Source organism: Selaginella moellendorffii, unplaced genomic scaffold, assembly GCF_000143415.4.
Source record: "Selaginella moellendorffii unplaced genomic scaffold, v1.0 SELMOscaffold_200, whole genome shotgun sequence".
In the NCBI taxonomy this organism is placed as follows: domain Eukaryota; kingdom Viridiplantae; phylum Streptophyta; class Lycopodiopsida; order Selaginellales; family Selaginellaceae; genus Selaginella; species Selaginella moellendorffii.
This window is the reverse complement of record NW_003314460.1, coordinates 24,204-46,833: the sequence shown is the minus strand read 5'-3', so window position 1 is coordinate 46,833 and position 22,630 is coordinate 24,204. Positions and strand designations below refer to the sequence as shown.

The 22,630-nt window shown below is 38.3% G+C and overlaps 2 protein-coding genes and 2 long non-coding RNA genes across 4 annotated transcripts; 1 reads left to right on the top strand and 3 right to left on the bottom strand.

The window, feature by feature from the left end:
* Positions 1–6,934: 6,934 nt before the first annotated feature.
* On the top strand, positions 6,935–11,554 carry LOC9648367 (putative aldehyde-dehydrogenase-like protein y4uC). Its single transcript, XM_024667796.1, has 5 exons — positions 6,935–7,017; positions 7,187–7,322; positions 10,921–11,192; positions 11,275–11,340; positions 11,449–11,554. The coding sequence occupies exons 1-5, from the start codon at positions 6,935–6,937 to the stop codon at positions 11,552–11,554; spliced, it is 663 nt and encodes a 220-aa protein (XP_024523564.1).
* A 1,651-nt stretch (positions 11,555–13,205) lies between these two features.
* Positions 13,206–14,782, bottom strand: LOC9648372. The gene is made up of 6 exons (XR_002991401.1): positions 14,570–14,782; positions 14,351–14,500; positions 14,131–14,298; positions 13,723–14,076; positions 13,495–13,656; positions 13,206–13,428 (listed from the first exon to the last, which is right to left on the bottom strand). It is a non-coding gene; the product is annotated as an uncharacterized LOC9648372 (long non-coding RNA).
* Positions 14,783–19,777: 4,995 nt separating this feature from the next.
* LOC112343770 lies at positions 19,778–20,669 on the bottom strand. The gene is made up of 3 exons (XR_002991402.1): positions 20,517–20,669; positions 20,076–20,450; positions 19,778–20,019 (listed from the first exon to the last, which is right to left on the bottom strand). It is a non-coding gene; the product is annotated as an uncharacterized LOC112343770 (long non-coding RNA).
* A 3-nt stretch (positions 20,670–20,672) lies between these two features.
* LOC9648371 (rab9 effector protein with kelch motifs) lies at positions 20,673–22,135 on the bottom strand. Its single transcript, XM_024667795.1, has 7 exons — positions 21,974–22,135; positions 21,801–21,911; positions 21,572–21,731; positions 21,399–21,509; positions 21,180–21,329; positions 20,994–21,126; positions 20,673–20,939 (listed from the first exon to the last, which is right to left on the bottom strand). Exons 4-7 carry the CDS (start codon positions 21,463–21,465, stop codon positions 20,882–20,884), a joined length of 408 nt encoding a protein of 135 aa, XP_024523563.1. The 5' UTR covers positions 21,466–21,509; positions 21,572–21,731; positions 21,801–21,911; positions 21,974–22,135; the 3' UTR covers positions 20,673–20,881.
* Between the last annotated feature and the right edge of the window lie 495 nt (positions 22,136–22,630).

Here is a 22,630-nt window from a genome sequence, read left to right as displayed (position 1 = left end):
TTGATCATGAAGACCACATCTTCGAATATCCATATTGCACTAACACTCTTCTTCAACCATCTTTAAGATCCAATGTGAAGCCCAAACACTAACAAGAAAAATGACATAGAAAATCAAGCTCTAAGGAAACTTCCTCATCACTCGAAAATAACAATGCCACTTCCACTAACACAAGTGCTAGCAATGTCAATGCCTCAACTTCACACCTTCTCTATCCAACAATCTACTCTAAGTGCTAGCGGATCAACCGACAAGCTATAACAAGTGAATGCTATAACCCTTTTTCAAACACCTTAGTGGGCAAACTCAAGGAACAAGGAACCAACTTAAGCTTAGCATAATGGACCATCATCGAGAATCCAGTCAAAGCTACTACAATGCTACTTCGTGCAAGTAGACTAGCTTCACCATCAACCACTTTGGGGTTGATCATCATTTAACCAAGCAACTTCGTAAACACATTGCTCATTATCACATGGATATGATATGGAAATCACAATGACTTGATCATCAATTGAGCAACACCACGAGCAATGCCAATGTCATTACTTCAAAAGTTTATGTGAGTATCAAGTGCCAACTCAATTCGACAAAATGCAACATAGATGCCACACTTCACCAATAGAGACTTATAACACCCAACACCACTAACTTTTGTTCACAACATGGCCAAGCTTATGCCACTCTCTCTATTTGACCAAACTTAAAACTAGTCCAACACCAAGCTACTCGAGGAGCAATAGCAAGGTTCCCCGGAAAAGAATTGAGCATTGTAACTCAAGTCTTCCAATAGCGAGTCTAAACAAAATGGTATAACGTTTCACTGTTATCCATCCCATGACTCACCACTTACAAGACCATCATTTCCAACATGCATCAAGGTAGGGACTCTTGATTGCATAATATGAACATGAGCAATGAGTTAACACCTTGTTGCAAATCATCTCTCCAAGAAGAGAAGATGATTTACGTGTTTGATCCTTCGTCCCTGACGACTCTCTTTTCGGTCTCATCTTTGACTACACTTCAAGCTTGCGTTCGCACTGCCTTCAGTCCAATCCAAGAAAAGTTTATAAGAGAGCACGGCAATGATTACTTGAACCAATAGACTAATCCCTACAGTCTTAGTTGATCCACTTGTAATCATGCCTAGGAAGGATCTACTAGTGCCGTGCTAAACAGCTACGGACCAGCCTATTTGCCACTCATAGCAAACTCAGGGAAGGTTTACTTTCACCCACGGTACATGGAACAACTTATGGAACCACCGATAGGCTAACATTAATCCTGCCAACTCAAAGTGTAACCTCGAGTTGCTAATGTGCCCAAGCTCAAACTCGTGCTAACGGAGCATCTCAAATCCATCCTATGAGCCCAAGGAACAATTGTGAACCCTTTGCACCAAACGTGATTTACCCACTCGGATCATCGTTTTCATCTCTGCGTATGCAACGAGATTAGTTGCCCAATCTCATTGAATAGTACTCGCTGAGACTCATCCTCTGATACCAAATGTAGCGCACGTGGTTTTGACCCTTTATCCTATGGTGATTTACCATAGGATAACACCACGAAGCGGAACCCTCTTTGTGCCACGTGACAGATGCCACGTGTCACATGCCACGTGTCCATGCCACGTGTCCACAGGACCCGAGGTTCAGGGCCTTGGGCCACTAAACGAAGGAACGGTGCCAAACTCTCAAGCATGGAGCCGAGGAGTGACAGAACCGAACCACGGAGCAACTCCCAAGCATGAAGCCCAAGGAGCGAAGGGACAGGAGCCCAGAGCGACTTGGAACAGTCCTAGAGTAACCAGCATCCCAATGCCAGGACCAGCACGCAAAACAGAGCCAAACGGAGTCTGGCGCTATTTCAGCATACCGGTGGCCTAACGCGAGGATATGGGTACTCCACCAACTAGCATGGAATGGAACTTGGGCTTAGACCCAAGCCGGACGCAGAACAAGGACAGGCACGCAAGCGGGAGCTAAACTATGCCTCAGGTTGGTCGGCCATGCCCGACCTACCCACTATCCCTACTATACATTTGGAACCCCCCACAGCCCCCCCCCCTTGAGGGACACACGCTTTGGGCTTTCACCCCAAGCCTCCCTTAGTATCAGGAGTTAGTCTCTGGGACAAGCTCGAAACTTACTAAATATGGAATGTCCTTAGATTGCAAATTTGGACACGGGACGAACACCATTGTGTTCAGGCCGATCTCTACATTCCGTAGATATGCCAAATGAGCAAATCTGGACACTTTCCATAAATAGCATTTGGGACCGAAATGAGACTAACACAAAGGGCATGATAGCGAGGGTGTTTGGCAGACACGGTAAACTATCATCCAGCGATATTGAGGGACCAATCTCAATACGCGAGGGTTCTTGTCAAGCCAGTGCAAGACAGAGCAAAAGAGAACTAACAAGCCGGGCCAAGTATGCTCAGCTAAATAGACACTTAGGAATTCCTTCCTTATGCTCATCCGGCCAAGTACAGATGCAAAGTCCAGTTTACTAACACTTGAACAAGAGGGGCCAATAAAGGGAACCAGCAGTATCGACCTCCTGCCATCGTGGCAGTAAGGTAAGAGTGTCCGTAAGGACTAGTCGACAGGTAACTTTCGATACCCGAAGTCACATGCGCGACAGTCTGTGTTCACTCTAGTCTTGGACTTCCCAGTGGGCAGCTCATCACCCAGCACTGGGTCCGGCCTTCCTGGGAAAAACTGGCCTTTCCTGGCCAAACTGGCCTTTCCTGGCCAAACTGGCTCCACTGTAGTCCTCCCCTTGCTATACTTTTGGAGCTCACCAAACCCCCCAGGGTCTGGGAGACGAACGCTTTGGGCTTTCACCCTCTCAGGCTCCGGACTCGGACTCGGACTCGGACTCGGACTCGGACTCGGATTCGGGCTCAGTCTCGGGCTCGGGCTCGGTCTCGGCCTCGGGCTCGGGCTCGGTCTCGGTCCCGATCTCGGTCTCGGTCTTGGTCTCGGTCTCGGTCCCGGTCTCGGTCTCGACTTCGGACTCCATCTTGGACTCCATCTCGGACTCCATCTCGGGTCCATCTCGGACTCCATCTCGGACTCCATCTCGGGTCCATCTCGGGTCCATCTCGGGTCCATCTCGGACTCCATCTCGGACTCCATCTCGGGTCCATCTCGGACTCCATCTCGGACTCCATTTCGGGTCCATCTCGGGTCCACCTCGGACTCCATCTCGGACTCCATCTCGGACTCCATCTCGGGTCCATCTCGGACTCCACTTCGGACTCCAACTCGGGTCCATCTCGGACTCCACTTCGGACTCCAACTCGGGTCCATCTCGGACTCCACTTCGGACTCCAACTCGGGTCCATCTCGGACTCCACTTCGGACTCCAACTCGGGTCCATCTCGGACTCCACTTCGGACTCCAACTCGGGTCCATCTCGGACTCCACTTCGGACTCCAACTCGGGTCCATCTCGGACTCCACTTCGGACTCCAACTCGGGTCCATCTCGGACACTCCCACGTGTCATGTGTTGGTCCTTTTGGGTCCCTTTTTGGAGCCTCGCCTTTTGCTCGCTTCGTGCTCGTTCCTCGAGCACTTCGTTGGGAGTTCCACTCCCGCTCTTGACTTTTCAAGTCGGAGCTTTTGGTCCAAACGTGTTACGCTCGTTTGGCTCTCGCTTCGGCCACTACCATGTGGCGCCCTTCCAGCTCCACTTTGGGGCCTAGGGATTTTGTGTCTCACACTCATTCCACTCACAGCATTCCGTGTTGAAGAGAGCATCAAGACTGCTTGCTCCTCGGGTATTAACGCAGGCATCGACTTAGTATTCTAACAAAATCCCACAGTCAAGAGTTCTCCAAACTTTCAAAACACCACAACACTTACAAAGAATGGAATTTCATTTGTGTCGCCATCATGAACACTATTAGAAATTCACGATAAAACCTGCAGAAAAACTCTTTGGTATAGCAAAGAAAAGAGAAAAAAGTCTAAATGAAACCAACCAACCTCCGAGATTTCATTTGCATCACTGTATGGAGCAATATCCATCGATGCTAAATCTGGCTCCTCATAATTCAAACGCCACCAGGTATTGATTCTCTTCACCACCGGCTTTTGATGTTGGATCTCTTCTAAAACGTATCATCAAAATCCTTGCCACGTCTTGCAATTGGTACTGCCTCGGCCTGCAAGTCTCATGGACGGGTTCAGAAGGGAGGCAGTAATAGCAAAATTTCTGCACAAAAACAAGGATTAATTAACCAGCGAGCTATATAAGTATCCACCTTTTGCATTTCGCCGTCAAGCCATGATAGGCTCAAATGCTTGTCTTTGTATGCAGTGGCAGCAGCAAAATTTTGGCTATCAATGTCCTCACTTACACGAGCTCATCTTGCACAATTCTCATCGTCTAAAATGAGAAACTCGTCAGCTAGAAACAACAAGAAAGAAAATCTTACACTGCAGAGTTGATCAAGCTGAAAACCAGGCCTTCCAGCAACCACAATGCAGTACCATGTTTCTACATCTTTTCCAGCTGCAGAGAAGTCCGCGGGATCACATCCAAGTTTGGAAGCCGTGATGCTTTGCAGCTGAGGAAGAAATAAAAGCACGCACATCAAATTGCAATTCAAAAGATAGCAAAAGGAGGAAGAGCCTACATTGTACTTACCATGAACTTTATGTTCTTCCACAGTTTCCATGAAGGGGTCATGCAATTTACCTGCAATTTACCCGCAAAGTGAAAGAAATCATCTCAAAGCTGCCGAAAAGAAGATTTTTACCATAAACAGTTATGGGCTGGACACCTGGATCTTTGATGAAAACTACTGCCGGTGCCAACTCTAATCCAAACCTGCTCCACACGCAAAAGCATGAATCAATTCACGTGATTATCACTAAAACTACCGGCTTTTCAAAATCGAAGCTTCCTCTTGCCTCCACAAAACACATCTGAAAGACATCAACTCGGAGTCCTTCTTGGCCGCTTCTCTTCTGAATGGAAATGCACGCTCTTCTGTGTCAGAAAAAAGAATAAATTTCACCTAAAAAGAAGTGCAAAAGAGAGAGATTTTGATTAGCATCATAAAAAAAAATTTTATGCTACTATACCAGCACCTTATGCGGTCCAGGATTTTTAATGAACTCGGATCTGCGTGACTTTAGTCAGTGCTTGTTTTAGATTTTAGTGAAAATTGTGGCTACCTAGTTCTGAGAAGAATAATAACGAATGCGAGGAAGATCAAGAAGCAGCGTTGCTGTCCCAGTCCAGTATAGAATCGTAGCTGAGGCCTTTGGAGTACCTACAGTGTTCGTCAGGAAAAGCGGAACAAGGCTTCATGAATTTACCAAATCAGGCATTTTAATTCCCTACACCCCAGCGGCTTGGCAACAAGAGATGGAATTCCTGAAGGAAAAAATGAAAGAAAATAGGAGGTTTACGTGTTTACCATGGCATCTGATCCACCTCTTTCCTCCCAAGAGCTTTGTGAGTTGAACTTCTCCTAGCTCGACTCTCAAAAGATTAACTTGGCCTTCGAGAACTTCCACTGGAATCACGAACAGCATGGTTGGAAAAAACACAAACACGCAAAGCATTACCCAGTCTTCCCCATACTGGTGAGATCCCAAACTTGCCCAGTTTTTTTATTTTTCTGTTCATCTGCCACCTCTCATCTTTTACTGGATTTGATTGAAGCTGCCAAACCATACCAGCACTGTCAATTTCGCCTTCATCGCTGTCATTTCCCTTTCATCAGTGTCACTGTCGACCTCGTCCAAAAATGACAGACAGGAAGGGCCTTTTGCTCATCTCTTTTTCTTCTTCTGGAGCTGACGTTCCTCTTCCCTGCAACACAGATGGATTCAGACACATGGCCACAGAGATGGGATGTGGGCTTGCTTTTTCTACAGCTTCTCTTTCTCATCCTCCTCTATCTTGGTGTGCAAGTTGTCACTCTGCAGCAGCACAGAAATGAAACAAAGTGATGAAACAGGTCAGCTACCTTTTCCACTAACTACTCCCTGGAAGTCCAACAGTCTCTTGCACTCTCCAGAATCTGTGGCAGTGAGCTCTGGTAATGAGGAACAGAGAGCGCACCTCCACCCAGGCAGACATGTGCATCAATCGGATCCTGTTTGGAGAGCTTCCAAGGATGTTGCTTCCCAGCCTGAGCTCTTGCCTCTCCACCTATTCCAACCAGAACCTCGACTACATCTCCTAGAGCTACACAAAGCAAGCTGTACAGGCATATCCAAAGATGGTAGTCATTTTTTTTTCTAAAACAAAACTCACTGGATTTTGTTGCGATGCCATTGATCAGCTTCACTGGACTGGAAAAATGCTGCAAGGCACCCTGGATTTGCTTGAATGTTAGAGTACCTAGAGAAGCAGTAAATTTGTTTTTTCTTCTGAGCAATACCTGTATCGTCCAGAAATTCTGAAACAAAAATCACCTCTGATGTCACCTTCTTCTTGAGGTCTTGGATGTACAGTATATGGGACGGGAAAGTTCTACTTCCGATGCGCTTCTTCTCCCACAATAAAATTTTAGCATCCAATATGCTCCAGATACGGACAGCCATATTAACCGTTTCTTAAACCTAAAACCAAGCTCTTTGCCACCATGTAACAATCCGCACCATTGCTTTGGAGCGTCACAAATCTGGATCGTTGAATTGAGAGCATCTGCCATAAGTAAAAATGGATATTCGAAAAATGGAATATGTGACGCCGATGCCAAAATAGCAACTTTAAATAAAGAGTTTGATGATGCTTATAATCTAACGGTTGAAATTCAAAGCCTTCAAATAGATGGCAAAGATCAGGTGCCAAAAGGGTGGCAACGCTTCAATTTTGATTTTAATGACGCTCCAAATCAAGTGAAATTTCTTAGGGCGTTCAGCCAGATTGTAAGCGCTCTGTGTGTGTGTCAAGGATGTGTCAAGGACATGTCAAGGATGTGTCCAAGCTTGCTAAGGGCAACATGCTGCTTGCGCTATTGGTGAACAACCAATCAAGGTAGATTGAAAATTCTTTACTTTTTTCTGAAGACAATTTGCAGGGACTGCTGAATCCTGCAGCTATGGCTAGGGCTGGCGCTTGGAGAAGCTTTGACGAACCTTGTTTGGGCTAAGGTACTCTCATCTTAATTGTGTTTACACACCTTATGATCTGTTTAGCTTTGCAGGCTGAACTTGATTCCGACATATATGTACAATCCTGCTGTTGCTCTTCGTGACACTATGATCGAGCTTGAGGTTGCAATAGAAGGTGGAAAGGACAGCTTGTCAATGGCTGCTCAAGCAGGTGGTGAAACTGTCAAGGCACCTGGGAATCTTGTCATTAGTCGTATGTGACTTGTTCAGACATTACACTCATCATCACCCCTGATTTAAAGGTACTGAAATTCATATCCTTTCATTCAAATAATATATTCTAATATTCTCTTTTATCTTCATCCAAAGATAATAATTGCATTAGAGATATAATATTTGTATTAGGACAAACCTGTACTAATGCTTCATGATAAAACTATGCATTCATGTCTACTATATGACATGGTATCTAATATAGTATGAGATATCTCATACACATACAAATATCAAATCCATATCTTAATAATATCTCAAAATTAAGCAAAATATTTTATATTTTTAATGAGTCTTCTTGCTCATAATCTTACTTGAATCTACCAGCAGCTTTACATGAGTTTTATCTTTTGTCTCAATATTGATGAAATGATTTATTTTCTATAGTTAAAACGTATGGTTTACATAAGTCTTTTGATCTTGCTCTAGATTTCTTCTGCATTTGTATTATCTCAGTCCCTATCAAAACATAAGGAAAATATCTTATTGGTCCAAAATGGTCAATTAAGTATTTAAAAGAATAATTTTTAAAGGTTTCTAAAAAGAGCAAACCCATATATCACATGTGTGAGAGAAAAACAACTCTGCTGGGAAATAAATTTTTTTATAGAAATAAGAATTTAAATGTTAAAAAGAGTGGCCAAAACGAACTTCTCATGAAAAGAGATTCAGATTAAAAATAAGTACAACAATTTGAATATAAATATCTAGATTGTTAGGAATAAAGTTTAAAATAATAAACACATGAGGATTATAATTAAATGATATCATGCTAGAAGTTATGATTATAAAAGCTTATGAAAGTTATGTCTTCAAAAGCTTTAATCAAGTTTGAAACTTGCAATAATTTATTCAAGGTTGTCTCTAGCTAATGGATTTTAAATCATATAAAGCTAAAAATCTAGAAAATATTAGTTCAAAAATAAAATTAAAATTATATTATTAAACACAGAAATAATCTAAAGGAGAACATGATTATCAACAAACATAGATTATAAAACCTATTAATATATTTTATAAACATAGATCTAGCACTTAAATAATAATATTATTATATTTTGTTTATGGTACTATATTTAATAGATTATAATAACATGATCAATGCTGAGAGCAATGAAAACTAGTGATTAATGTCCCAGCTATGCATCGTGTTTATTCCTAATGTTTTAGTAATTTCAAAGAGTTGTAATTGTAATTGTAATTTTTAACATAATCATAATGATAACATACACAGTTAAACATAATATAATATTTATATTAAAAATCCATTCTACAATTGAATCTATCACTAACACACTCATAACATAATAAATATAACTCATAATATTATATCACATTTAAAATTCTAATCGTTGAGTGAAGTCTTCTATTGTAGTCTTATATTGTATTTTCTATTGTATCTACTATATACTATATTGGTACAACAAAATTATGTTTAATTTCAATAATGTAGTATTGAATCAATAAATCTTTGTTCTATAAAGGTTTCATTCTATAGAACAATGAGTATGCTGAAATATTTGTTGGGAGATATAGCATACCCAAGATAAATAGATCTTCTTTTCTAATTTTATAATGTTAGTAATTCTGATTGTATACAAAGTTTAATTTATATTAATTTTGCTACTATTCATCTACAGAGAAATGGAAAATAATGCAATTAGATAATAATGCAAATGTTGGGGAAGAGAAGATCATATTTTAATCATCACTAAATTTGATTTTGAATTCTCTTATTGCCTTCATAAAACGGTACACAAACCTAAACACATCTACAAGATTGCTGGCATAATTTAAAAGAAATTCAGTTTTCATAAAACCAAAGAATTATATACTACCAAAACATAATAGGTTAATTTTCAGAAATTATAATTTTGATTGCATATTCAGATAATGTGTTTTTATTTGAACTGTAATAATACCTTTAACATTAATTCTATCTTAACTGTAATGATGCCTCTAACTAAGTAAAGAATGTTGTAGAAAACTCTACTCTTGTAGACTAAATATGATTTATATAATTAATTACACTTATAAAAATCTTCCAAAACTAATGAAATGTTTTTAGTTTTCTTCATGAATGTACATGTTTTGGATATTTATCTTATCAACAATTTATTTGAATAGAAAAAATAACTTAGTTTCTAATATTTTTACTAATTTATATTTCACAATAATAATACACTTTTGTTTTAGTACTTGCTCCAAATACTCCACTATCTGGTTTTTAACTAAAAAATCTTTTACTCTAAATATTAATTGTATTATTAATTTTCAAATCCACTTTTCAGTATTTTTAATATATTTTTCATCTTCTAAAATCCATCTCTGACACTTAAATTCTATTGCCACTATTTACATCCCTTGGAGTTGAAACTGAAAATTCTAAATAACACATTTTGTTCAAGAGTGCTAAATACAAACTTCTATGAGTATCATTTGATTTCTGTTGAAAACATATTTTTATGCATATATTTAAAGAAGGTGGGAATATGTTGATATTATATGTGGATTTAGCATATATAACAAAAGCATGTAATTATTTTTATTGATCTTGAAGTGAGATATAAGATTAAAATAAATAATTAGATTATAATAGTCTGAAAATAAATATAGAAAGAATCATGATGAAAAAGTTTGAAGGATTTCCTTCATATTGGGTTTAGTATTCTTATGTTTTGTAAAAAAGCCGTAATTGATTCTTTCTAGGATGAAATTATTGTTAATGAAAGCATATCACTGTTGATTACAATTAGTTACACAACACTACCAGTAAATCAATCTAGTAGGAAATGTTAGCAATTAACATAGAAAATAAGATTATATATTCATAATAAGATTTAAATTTGTTATATATATTTTTTTAAAATTATTTTATCCAATCTAGGTCATCACTCTCTTGTTTTATAAATTAGATTTTTCAAACCTAGATTATATTGTACATAAAACTCAAAATTATATAATTAGATCTAACATACAACTATATACATGAATAACTAAAATATATTTTTTATTGCAAGAACAACTGCTTCCTTCTAACTGAAGAAATTTTTGGCTTTATTAAATACTATAGAATACCATTATCTACATAAAATATAAAAACTTTTTTTAAAGAAAATTATTAAAAAAGAAACATATTTTCAGCTGGGATATATATCAGTTGTAAGATGGATGTTGTAGAAAATGCTAATCTTGAAGACTAAAATTGTTTTAGAAAATTATTCATACTTATAAAGATACTAAAATATAATGATATTTTATTATATCTTCCTTCGGATGGAGCTTCGCTTTCTTCAACTTCTTTGATTCCTGTTACAGGTGGTTATGGAGCTGGGAGGCAATGCTCCATGCTTAGTGGAAGATCTCGTTCTACACTTGGAAGGTACAATCGCTAGGTTGATCCATGAGGGATTCTATCAGAGCGGCCAGTTGTGCATTCACATGCAGCGTCTTTAGGTGAAAGGTGAGGTATCCAACACTTGTCTTTAAATTCTATCATATTCTTTGTTCTCAAATCGAGCTTTGATCTACGTATTTGGTGCTGGTTGTGTAGGTGAACGATGCATTGATCGCTGCCGTTAAGAAACTCAATGGTGGAGATCCTCGCCAAGATGACACGTCAATCAGGCCCATGATATCTGAGTCTTCAGCAGCTACAGTGGAGAAGAGTGTGAACGAGGCAGTGAAGGCAGGCACCAAACTTTTAGTTGGTGGTAAGCAAAGGGGAGCTTTCATGGAGCCAATGATCCTGGAAGATGCTCCCTTTGACACGGACACAAGGAAGGAAGAGATTTTCAGTCCCGTGATCCTTCTCTACTCATACAAGTCAGCTCTCAAAGTTTCTTAGCTCCTGAAGTTCTTCTTTACTTCCTTTTCTTTTCTCTAAACTTAAACGGTGGTGACGCAGTGATTTCAAGGAAGCCGTGATGGAAGCTAACAGCACGCATTACGGACTCCAAGCCGGCATCTTTATGTGTGATCAAAACAAGGCCTTCTATGCGTTTGAGCATATAGAGGTAGCTTTGCGTTTGAGATATAGAAAGTATTGATCGACTGTTTGATAATTATTTGATCCTCACAGGCTGGAGGAGTTTGCCTCAACAATTCGCCAAGCATGTGCGTTGATAGCCAGTCATACAGTGGGATCAAAGACTCTGGAATCCAACGAGAGGGTGTCAAGTACGTGATGGACGACATGCTCGAAACCAAAGTTTTAGTCATGTGCAATGTAGGCAACGCATCTTACTTTTGTTCAAGCTCGAGCTCGAGCTTTTGAGAAGAGTAAATACAGTCTATCCACAAATCATTGCCAAGTTGTCCTGGTTTGCTCGCTCGCTCTCTAGCACCATCAACCTTTTACCTTTAGGATGGAGAATGCTTGTCTATAAAGTCCTGGGAGAAGGTCCATAGCTTGTGAGCAAGCTCGGGATCTCTCCCATAAGCGCTACAGTTGGATTTGTTGGAATCCACGAAGTATTGCCCAGTGACGTCCTTGAGACTTGGATGTAAAGCCGCGTAGCACGTTGTAGCAGCGCCCTGAGAGATCAATCACATATTAGTCACGAAAAACTTCCAGATTATTGGGAGAATTCTTCTTATCTGTGGCACATTTTTCCAAAGGAAGCTGGAGAAGAACTTGAGAACCCCTGCATGAAGATCAAAGTTCCATAAGTAACCAAAAACAAACTCATTATGTAGAGTGTGTATGGCATCAAAGTAGATATAGTTTAAGATTTGTGTGATATCATAAAGTTATAATACTGTTTTTAAGAGTAATCTTTTTGTGCATTGATACATGAAAATATAAAAATAAATACAATGGTGTAAAGGTAAAAATATGATTGAGACAACATTAAACACAATACAAAAGGCTACCATCTTAAAAAATGTGATTCATCATCACCTAAGCTTTTATTATTATTAAATCAATCTATGGACCATAGTTAAATTTTCTGATATATTATTTTCTTTGGAAAAAAAGATTATGTATCATCAACATCCTAATATCAGAGTAAAACCTTACCTCCTTTCATTGAGGCAAACAAACGAGGCAAAGAGACAAGCTCATTATGTAGAGTGTGCACTGCATCAAAGGTGTCATTATGAACCCTGGATGAACAGCGTTGGCTGTGATGTCAACTCCTTCGGCCTAATCAGCGAAAGAGAAAGCATTGACTAATACCTTGAATCTCATTGCCAGTTCTTTGGCGTGGAAGATGTTCGCGAGCTTGGATTGACTGTATGCTCTAGTGTTGGAGTACCTTTTGGAAGAAAAAAGGAAGAATGTAAGCTCACGAGAAGAAAAGAGAGCTGTTTGGTGTACTAATGACAAGATTCCCAGGTGCCTTGACAGTTTCACCACCTGCTTGAGCAGCCATTGACAAGCTGTCCTTTCCACCTTCTATTGTGACCTCAAGCTCGATCATAGTGTTGTGAAGAGCAACAGCAGCATTGTACATATGTGCTCCTTCGGAATCAAGCTCAACCTGCAAAGTTAAACATATCATAAGGTGAAATATCCTTGACAAAAAAAAAGTTCTGACTGAGCTGCAGGATGCTCATCAATGCTCTGGTATCAATTTATATTCCAGCAGAGTTGGGGTCTCTGCTATAGTAGTTCTGCACAATAGGAATAAAGTGGGTAGGTAGAGAACAAAAATAAGTGGCGTTAGAGAGTAACTGAGGATCAAACGAAACAAACCTCGCCATGTAAGATTGCACTGCCTGAGCAAAGCTAGGCTTGTACGAAAAGAGCAGCCCACGGAAGAGCTTCCCATCAATGGAGGCTTCTAGTTGAATACATTGCTTACTCTAGCCTCAAACATCTTCTCGCCTAGCGGCTGAACATGAGCTTGAAACTCTGTAGCATGAGTTTGACAGGTAAGAATTGGAGAGGTCCAAGGTTTTCCGCAGAAACCTCCGTGAGACGAAACCAAGCTCTTGTCCACATCCTGTTGCTTGTCTAGCATGAATGGCATGGCATGATACTCTTGCCACCTTCTCTTAAGTTCCTTATGCATGGATAGCTTTGGTTCTGATGGATCTTTCTCCCTCAGCATCTCTTCACAGAAAAACGGCAACCATATTGTCAAGAATGGCAGCAATGTCAATAAAAGAAGAAGCCAACCTGTGCTGAGAAAATACATATCATCCAGAGCTTCAAGCTCTTCGTTACATCCCCCATAGAAGAATAATATGCCTCGCTCTGCGTTCACAGAATCTCCTGCAAGGGAGAAACGTGGAGAAGGCCCAGGACCAGAGGGATTCGAAGTCGCCCAAACACCAGTCGCTACAAAATACGTAAAAGCCCCATGAGAGACCAACAGGAAACAAATCTACCTACAAGCGCACATACTTAAGTCAAGAGTATGGACGTCATTGAATAGCTTGCGATCATCGGAGAATCCTCCAAACACGACGAGATACTTTCCATGGCTGATTGTTGTGTGCCTGGCTCTTGGCTAAACTTGTGAATTCATTTGCGTTTCCAGAAACAATGGCATGGCGGGAGGTAAAGACGACTGGTGCCGAGCTGATGCCAGCACAATGTATATACCTGTGTCCAGAATATGAACGTCGTTTAGATAGGCATTACCACCGTCCTTGCCACCCATGACAACGAAACAGTTCTTATAGGAAGAGCAGGTATGGCTATCCCGAGGAATAGGCAAGACTCCAGTGGTAGAAATCTTCTTCCAGACAAAAGTATCTACAGGGAAAAAAAAAGTTTAGAAGAAAACAAGGAAAGATAACAGGATATTACTCGTGTTCAAAACATGGAGGTCGTTGTAGTACTCCTCCTCTGAGGGATCACTGGATTTCCCTCATCTCCCAAACACGAACAGGTTGTCACCAATGAGAGACGTGCTATGTCCTTCTCTCAGAGCAGGAACATCACCAAAAACGTCGGGTTTCCCCCAGGTGTTGGTAGCTGCATTGTTGATAAGAACAAGAAAAAAAAATCGATAAAACTCAGAGGTTACCAGTATCCAAAACAAAGAGATCGTCGAGCGGGCTGGTTCCATCGGTACCACCAAACACATAGAGCTTAGACCCGACGGCCATGGAGCTGTGGCTGTCCCAAGGAGAAGGGTGCATTCCTTTCATCACAGGCTTGCTCCAGGTTTACATCCCTGCGCGATCCCACCAAAAACATGATCAAAACCATATTTTTCAGAAAACCCAGAAGAGGAAACTTATACCAATGTCGAAGACGTGAACATCGTTGGTCTGGCACTCGTCCCGGCCATAGCCACTGAAAATGTAGATGAGATTCCTGACCGCATTGCAGGTGTGGCCCCATTTGCACCCCGGCTGCTGCTGCTGGAGCTGATCGCTGGATCGACGAGGCGCCCACTTCATCTTTACCCTAAAATACAAGTGTAAAAGAGAGACTACAGGGTTTATAGCGCTGCAAAATAGGAATCACTCTCAATGTGGTTCCAGCCTCAAGCACCTGGAACAAACTGGAACTTTAAGCCTCGAAAGAGAATAGGGAAGAAGCAAGAGAGTGAAATAGTATATGAATTTACTATGAATGAATGAAGCCAGTGCCACCCAAGAGAGAGAGAGAGAGAGAGAGAGAGATTGCAGTTTACAATCTGCCTGAACGTCCTAAAAATTCACTTGATTTGGAAGGTCATTCAATTCAAAGTTGAAGAGTTGCCACCCCTTTGGTATGCCATCTATTTGAAGTTTTTGAATTTGAACCGTTAGATTATAAGTATATTCAGAAATAATATTCTAAAAATGGAATAAAAGATGCCAGATGCCATATGCCAATAGCATGTTTAAATAAGGGAGTAAGACTAGCAAAAGTCCCAGCTACGCTGGGAGCATTGTCTTTATTTTTGATATTTTAATAATTTCAAAGAGTTGTAAGCGTAATTGTAATTTTAACATAATCATAATTATAAGATATATAGTTAAACATAACATAATCTTTATATTAAAAATCTCTTCTACAATTGATTCTATCACCAACACACATCATAACATAAAAAATATAACTCAGTACATTATATCATATTTAAAATTCTGATTGTTGAGTGAAGTCTTGGATATTCGATAAATGGAATTTCTTACCATGGGATCCCATGGCCAGATGAGTCATTTGTTTAATAACTAATTTTTTATTTTATTTGAAATCTCTATATAATTGATAAAATTATTATTATTTGATGATTTATTAAACTCTATAATTTTTCCTCCTAATAACGTATGTGTTACTTAACTACACTCAAATATAATTATGTTAAAAATATATATAATATATATTTAAAAACTCAGCTAAAGAGTATACATCTTTTAAATTAAAAACATATAAACATTATTATGGAGTTTCTCTTTTCATCATTTCAGACTGAAAGTTTTGGAATTTCATAATAATAAGTGAAAGATGTTAGCTTTATGTGTTATATTTTCTTTTATAAAATTATAATATTTTACATATTTATCATTGATATTCCATTTTTACCTAGTATTTATATTCATGCATTTTGAGAGTAATATTTAAAATAGAAAGTATTCTATTATATATCATAAACATTATTTCTGTAGTTATTTTTATAAATCTGAAATAAGATTATTATCTCCCTATATTCATGTATTTATATTTAAAATTAAGGCTTTATAACACTGTTATGAATGCTGAAATTTTATGATGATAAATGAATGGTAATGTTTTACTCTATACTGGGGTAGAGGAGGGTTTGATGATATATAAACTTTTCTTTATGCTAGAACTATAATATATCAAAAAATTCATGAATGGTATATAGAAGGTTTAATATAATATAATTAAATTTCTTTATATGGTCCATGTACTAATGTTGTCTCAATCATATTAATACCTTATTAAGTTTTTCATGTATAAATGCAATGTAGGATAAAGTGGTAGAAAATTTATGATATTATATAAATCTTAGGCTACATCTTAGCCAATTGACATCTCAATATTTTTAATTTCATTTATATTTATATTAATAAATAACATAAGATTACTAATAAGAAAATATTTTAATAATAAGAGATAAATAATAAGAGGTAGGCAGTGCTAGGAATTGCAAGAGCAAGAGGGGGGTTGTCATGGTCAGAAGAAAATCAACACCAAGAAAGCTAGGGTGAAGATCAGGTGCGGCTTTCCTTTGCAGTTAATAGAGTAGGAATTGATCCATGAAGAATTGCATGAAGAATTGCTGTAGATTAGACTTTATAGAATAAAAGTAATATTAGTCTATGGAAAAATTGTTATTAGTATTTGAAAAGACCAGTTTGACATAAAAGGATCAAAATCATCATGTTCCAACTGTCATGCAAAGTGTTCCATCAAAGGAGCAACAGGCTACTGAGGACTACCTTGTTCAACTCTTTGAAGCCATCAATTTATGTGTTCTTCATGGCAAAAGAGTCACAATAAGTCAGTATTTAAATAACACACACAAAAAGATTATAGAATTTATCAGCCAGATTGAAAATTATACATTTAACCTGTCGGCTTAGAGGAACCTTGGAGCATTTCATTTGGTACTGCATTTCTTTTTCTTGCAAGTTCACTTAGAGTTTACCATGCAGCTTATACTTATTGATTAGAATCCTCAAATTTTCTTAGAAAATTTCTGCTACTTTCAGGCATAAATCACTGTTAATTTCAGGCATCCTCAACTACATATTTTTTGGGAAATTAAATTTAGTATCAGCACAAGATCTTACCTGGAAAGAGATGTAATTAAAAGTAAAAGTAAAATAACATACTTTGACTAATAAGAAAATATTTTACACAACAGATATTTAGAGATATTAACTCCTCTATTTTAAGTTATAAAATATCATATTTTTATAGAAAATATTTTATTTATATTTTAATTTAGATATTTTATTTTGTCTTTATTGTATTTAGTATTTTTAAAATTAATTTAAACTTATTCTCTAAAATTACATTATATTTTTATTTTAGAATTTTTTTCCATATTTGTATTCGATATCCTATCCCTTCAAAATATCATAATTTTTAGAAGTACTATCTAAAATTTAAAGTATTATATTTTATATTATTAAGATTCTTTCTGTATATGTTTTTATATAGAGAGAATGCTACAATGAATTAAGATTATTACATTTATGTTTAATTTATTTTTATATAAATTTACAATGAGGCTAAAATCTTTCAATGAAAGGTAAGTTTTTATCCTGATATTATGGTATTGATGATTCATAATATTTTTTTTTCCTAAAACCATAACATATCAGAAAATGAAAAAATGGTCCATAGATTGCTTTATTAATAATAAAATTTTAAGTGATGATGAATCACATTTTTTAAGATGGTAGCCTTTTGTATTGTGTCTAATGTTGTCTCAATGATATTTTAGTTATCTGTTTTCCATGTATCAATGGAAAAATTATTAGTGTAAATAACAAACTTATTAGATATTCATCAATGAATCTACTCATATTGAGTTTTCTATGAACTCAGATATAGTCTCATATTTATGCAATATCATAAAGTTATAAATCATAAGATTATGATAAAAGTATAACTTATTTACAACTCTTCTATTTTAAGTTATAAAATATATCATTTCTATAGTCACTACTTTATTTACTTTTAACTTTTGAATTCATCAGATACTCTTTGTTCTATAAAGTTTTTGTTCTAGAAGAAAGAGTCTTTCATTGATTCTATATATTTTTGAACATATTTTTTGTTTTAAAAATATCATATATAGTAGACATAATAAAAAACTTCATCAATGAATACCATCTTTGTACAACTAAATGTTTAAAATCATTTGAACCTAGTGCATTATATCATCTTGGATCAGTTGTCCAATTGCCTTTTATATGTATTACAATATCACTTATGCCTCCTTGAATATTTGTTGAATTTAACTCTTCATTCTCTATTTCTTACCATTTTTTGAATGCATTAGCATAGGGATTTATCTCTTTTAATAATTTATCAAGACCACCCATTAGTTGCTCATTGCATTTATAATTATGTTTGTTTTTTGATTTTTATTTCCGTTTCTTTAGCAGTATTCTAAAATATTTCATTGTGAATAAGGTTCATATTTTTCATTATTTGGTTTGAAACTTCCAATATTATATTAAATTTATATATATAGATTAAAATAATTAGGGCCACCTACTGCAATGATCAATGAGGCTCTTTAGTTTAAATATATTGGATGATTAGTGAAAGATCTCGATTCAACTTTGGTCTTTATTTATATATCAATAAACGTTTTACAATTCTTTCTTTACATTTCAACTCCCTTGCTTTCCTTTTCATTCCAACTTGTTTTCATCAAAAAAGAAAAACGCAAGCAAATGAAGTTAGAAATGGTGAAAAGGAAATAGGAACTTGCTGCTGGCATTTTCTTTTATGCCGCTCGAACTTTCTTCATGCCCAAGTCGTTCTCAAGGCCGAGAGCACTCTTTTTTACACCACTCCTTCACATCTTGTCGATCTTAATGCTGCAATTTTTGACAAATCCATGGGTGTTGCCAGTTGGCATAACATCATATTCTGCAAGCATTGTTTTTGCCCATATTAGTTTCCAAACAAATCTCCACATTAGTGGTAAACGGTATGAGTTCTTGATTTCCAGTAGCATTTGCTACAATTACATCCCCTTCTAAAATGGCATCGATAGTTTTATGCTTTCTTTTGTGTCCCATTTCCAGCTAGTTATTTCAATTTGTATAATAGGCTAGTAGTTTCAGCAAAGTAGAATAGCTTTGGTAGGTGTTAGTTCTGTTTAGCTCGTCATGCAACGATGCAGTTTCTTATCGATAAGTTTTTTTGGTTTTTTTTCTGTTTTATATTCAAGCAAACATAGCAATAGCACAATAGAATAGAGATTCTTGTATGTGCAGGTCACTCTTCTGAACTGTTTTCTGCCTGCACGCTTCCTTTTGAATGTTTTAAGCGTTTTTTAGGATCGTGATCTGGAATGACATATAGACATTTTGTTTTTTACCTAAAACCTTTACGAGAGAGAGCAAAACACTAAATAAAATCAAACACAGAAATCATTTCTATGCCCTGAGTTAATGTACAAATATCATGTACCGAATCAAACCAAGCTCATGGCTTCAAAGTTGTGTCTATAAACACGTACATACACAACAGTTTATTTAATGCTGTCTTATTCCTTTAGAAATGGCTTTTTTAAAAACAGTTCATGGCTTTGTCTGTAAGAAAGTAGAGTAGGCTGCCATGTAGAGCTCCAATCCTTGTTCTCCACCACCTCAGCTGCCATGTACTTCGCTGTGGTGATATCTCCTAAAGGTGCTCACCACTTTGTCGTGCATGTTTAGCTTGGAAAGGATGTTGTCAAGCTTGAGATCCTGGTGAACCACGCCCCTCAAATAAATCTATTTGAAGGTCTTTACCAGCTGCTTGATGATTAATCTTCTCGCAAATATGCTATATTTAAAAGACCAAATAATTATGGAATAACGCCTTAAGAAAGGGAGGCAATATTTCCACCAACGAATGTAACCACTTGAGGAAAAGCCCTGTCCAAAAGGAGACTCGGACAACACCACAAAGTCGGCAAACTTTCCTTGCATCAGCAACCCAATGCAGCTGCATACACACGGTTTGGCCTTTACTACGGCCTTTTGGACGTCCTGTGGTTTCCTCCTGTGATGTTTTCCTTCCTGGCATTAGAGAGTAACTGAGGATCAAACGAAACAAACCTTGCCATGTAAGTTTGCACTGCCTGAGCAAAGCCAGGCTTGTACAAGAAGAGCAGCCCACGGAAGAGTTTCCCATCGATGGAGGCTTCTAGCATGTATCCGTAGTTGAATACGTCGCTTTCTCTAGCCTCGAACATCTTCTTGCCTAGTGGCTGAACGTGAGCTTGAAACTCTGTAGCATGAGTTTGACAGGGAAAAATTGGAGAGGTCCAAGGTTTTCCGCAGATACCTCCGTGAGATGAAACCAAGCTCTTGTCCGCATCCCCGTTGCTTGTCTAGCATGAATGGCATGGCACGATACTCTTTGCCACCTTCTCTTAAGTTCCTTACGCATGGATAGCTTTGGTTCTGATGGATCTTTCTCCCTCAGCATCTCTTCACAGAAAAACGGCAACCATATTGTCAAGAATGGCAGCAATGTCAATAAAAGAAGAAGCCAACCTGTGTCGAGGAAATACATGTCATCCAGAGCTTCAAGCTCTTTGTTACATCCCTCATAGACGAATAATATGCCTCGCTCTGCGTCCACAGAATCTCCTGCAAGGGAGAAACGTGGAGCAGGCCTAGAACCAGAGGGATTCGAAGTCGCCCAAACACCAGTCGCTGCAAAATACGTAAAAGCCCCATGAGAGACCAACAGGAAACAAATCTACCTACAAGCGAGATACTTTCCATGGCTGATTGTTGTATGCCCGGCTCTTGGCATCAGCTTGGCACCAGTCGTCTTTACCTCCCGCCATGCCATTGTTTCTGGATTACCACTGTCCTTGACAACGAAACAGTTCTTATAGGAAGAGCAGGTATGGCTATCCTGAGGAATAGGCGAGACTCCAGTGGTAGAAATCTTCTTCCAGACAAAAGTATCTACAGGGATAAAAAAAATTTAGAAGAAAACAAGGAAAGATAACAGGATATTACTCGTGTCCAAAACATGGAGGAGGGATCGCTGGATTTCTCACATCCCCCAAACACGAACAGGTTGTCACCATGAGAGACGCGCTATGTCCTTCTCTCGGACCAAAAACGTCAGGTTTCCCCAAGGTGTTGGTAGCTGCATCGGATGATAAGAACGAGAAAAAAAAATCGATAGAACTCGGAGCTTACCATTATCCAAAACAAAGAGATCGTCAAGCGGGCTGGTTCCATTGGTATCACCAAACACATAGAGCTTAGACCCGACGGCCGTGGAGCTGTGGCTGTCCTGAGGAGAAGGGTGCGTTCCTTTTATCACAGGCTTGCTCCAGGTGTACATCCCTGCGCGGTCCCACCAAAAACATGATTAAAACCATTTTTTCCGGAAAACCCAGAAGAGGAAACTTATACCAAAGTCGAAGACGTGCACATCGTTGGTCTGGCACTCATCCCACCCGTAGCCACTGAAGTGAACCATGGGCGAAAATTTCTTTTTTTTCTCTTGGTTCCAGCCTTGAGCACCTGGAACAAACAGGAACTTTAAGCCTCGAAAGAGAATAGCAAAGAGCAAGAGAGTGAAAAACCTTGATTCTAGTCGTGGTTCCAGCCTCTGAGAACCTGGAACAAACAGGGACTTGAGAGACTCGAAAAAATAGAGCTTAGACCCGACGGCCGTGGAGCTGTGGCTGTCCCGAGGAGAAGGGTGCGTTCCTTTTATCACAGGCTTGCTCCAGGTGTACATCCCTGCGTGATCCCACCAAAAACATGATCAAAACCATTTTTTCCGGAAAACCCAGAAGAGGAAACTTATACCGAAGTCGAAGACGTGCACATCGTTGGTCTGGCACTCGTCCCAGCCATAGCCACTGAAGTGAACCATGGGCGAAATTTTTTTTTTTTTCTCTTGGTTCCAGCCTTGAGCACCTGGAACAAACAGGAACTTTAAGCCTCGAAAGAGAATAGCAAAGAGCAAGAGAGTGAAAAACCTTGATTCTAGTCGTGGTTCCAGCCTCGAGAACCTGGAACAAACAGGGACTTGAGAGACTCGAAAAAAGATTGTCATTTTCTGGCGCGTGGCCATTGACAACGGTTTCCTGAGCTTTTGAACTGGTGGCAGCTTCAGATCTTCACGTACAGCTGACTGTAGCTCTGAGGTGCTCTGCAATGAAGACCTCATCAAACACACACACACACAGAGGCACACACACACACAGAGCTCACAATCTGCTCGATCGCCCTAAAAGATTTCACTTGATTTGGAGCGTCATTAAAATCAAAATTGAAGAGTTGCCACTCCTTTGGCACTTGATCTATGCCATCTATTTGAAGTTTTTGAATTTGAACCGTTAGATTATAAGTATATTCAGAAATAATATTCTAAAAATGGAATAAAAGACACCAGATGCCATATGCCAATAGCACATTTAAATAAGGGAGCATGATGACTAGCAAAAGTCCCAGCTACGCTGGGAGCATCATATTTATTCATGATGTTTTAATAATTTCAAAGAGTTGTAATCGTAATTATAAATTTTAACATAATCATAATTATAAGATACATAGTTAAACATAATATAATATTTATATTAAAAATCACTTCTACAATTGACTTTATCACCAACACATATCATAACATAATAAAT

Excerpts from the sequence above, each read along its gene's own strand:
- LOC9648367 (XM_024667796.1), top strand. The coding sequence starts at position 6,935 with ATGTGTCAAGGACATGTCAAGGATGTGTCCAAGCTTGCTAAGGGCAAC. Across the intron at positions 11,193-11,274 it reads ATCCTTCTCTACTCATACAA|TGATTTCAAGGAAGCCGTGA; the intron begins GTCAGCTCTCAA and ends GTGGTGACGCAG. Across the intron at positions 11,341-11,448 it reads CTCCAAGCCGGCATCTTTAT|GCTGGAGGAGTTTGCCTCAA; the intron begins GTGTGATCAAAA and ends TGATCCTCACAG.
- LOC9648371 (XM_024667795.1), bottom strand. The coding sequence starts at position 21,465 with ATGGTTCACTTCAGTGGCTACGGGTGGGATGAGTGCCAGACCAACGAT. Across the intron at positions 21,127-21,179 it reads TCTCTTTGTTTTGGATAATG|CTACCAACACCTTGGGGAAA; the intron begins GTAAGCTCCGAG and ends CATCCGATGCAG. Across the intron at positions 20,940-20,993 it reads CCTCCATGTTTTGGACACGA|ATACTTTTGTCTGGAAGAAG; the intron begins GTAATATCCTGT and ends TTATCCCTGTAG.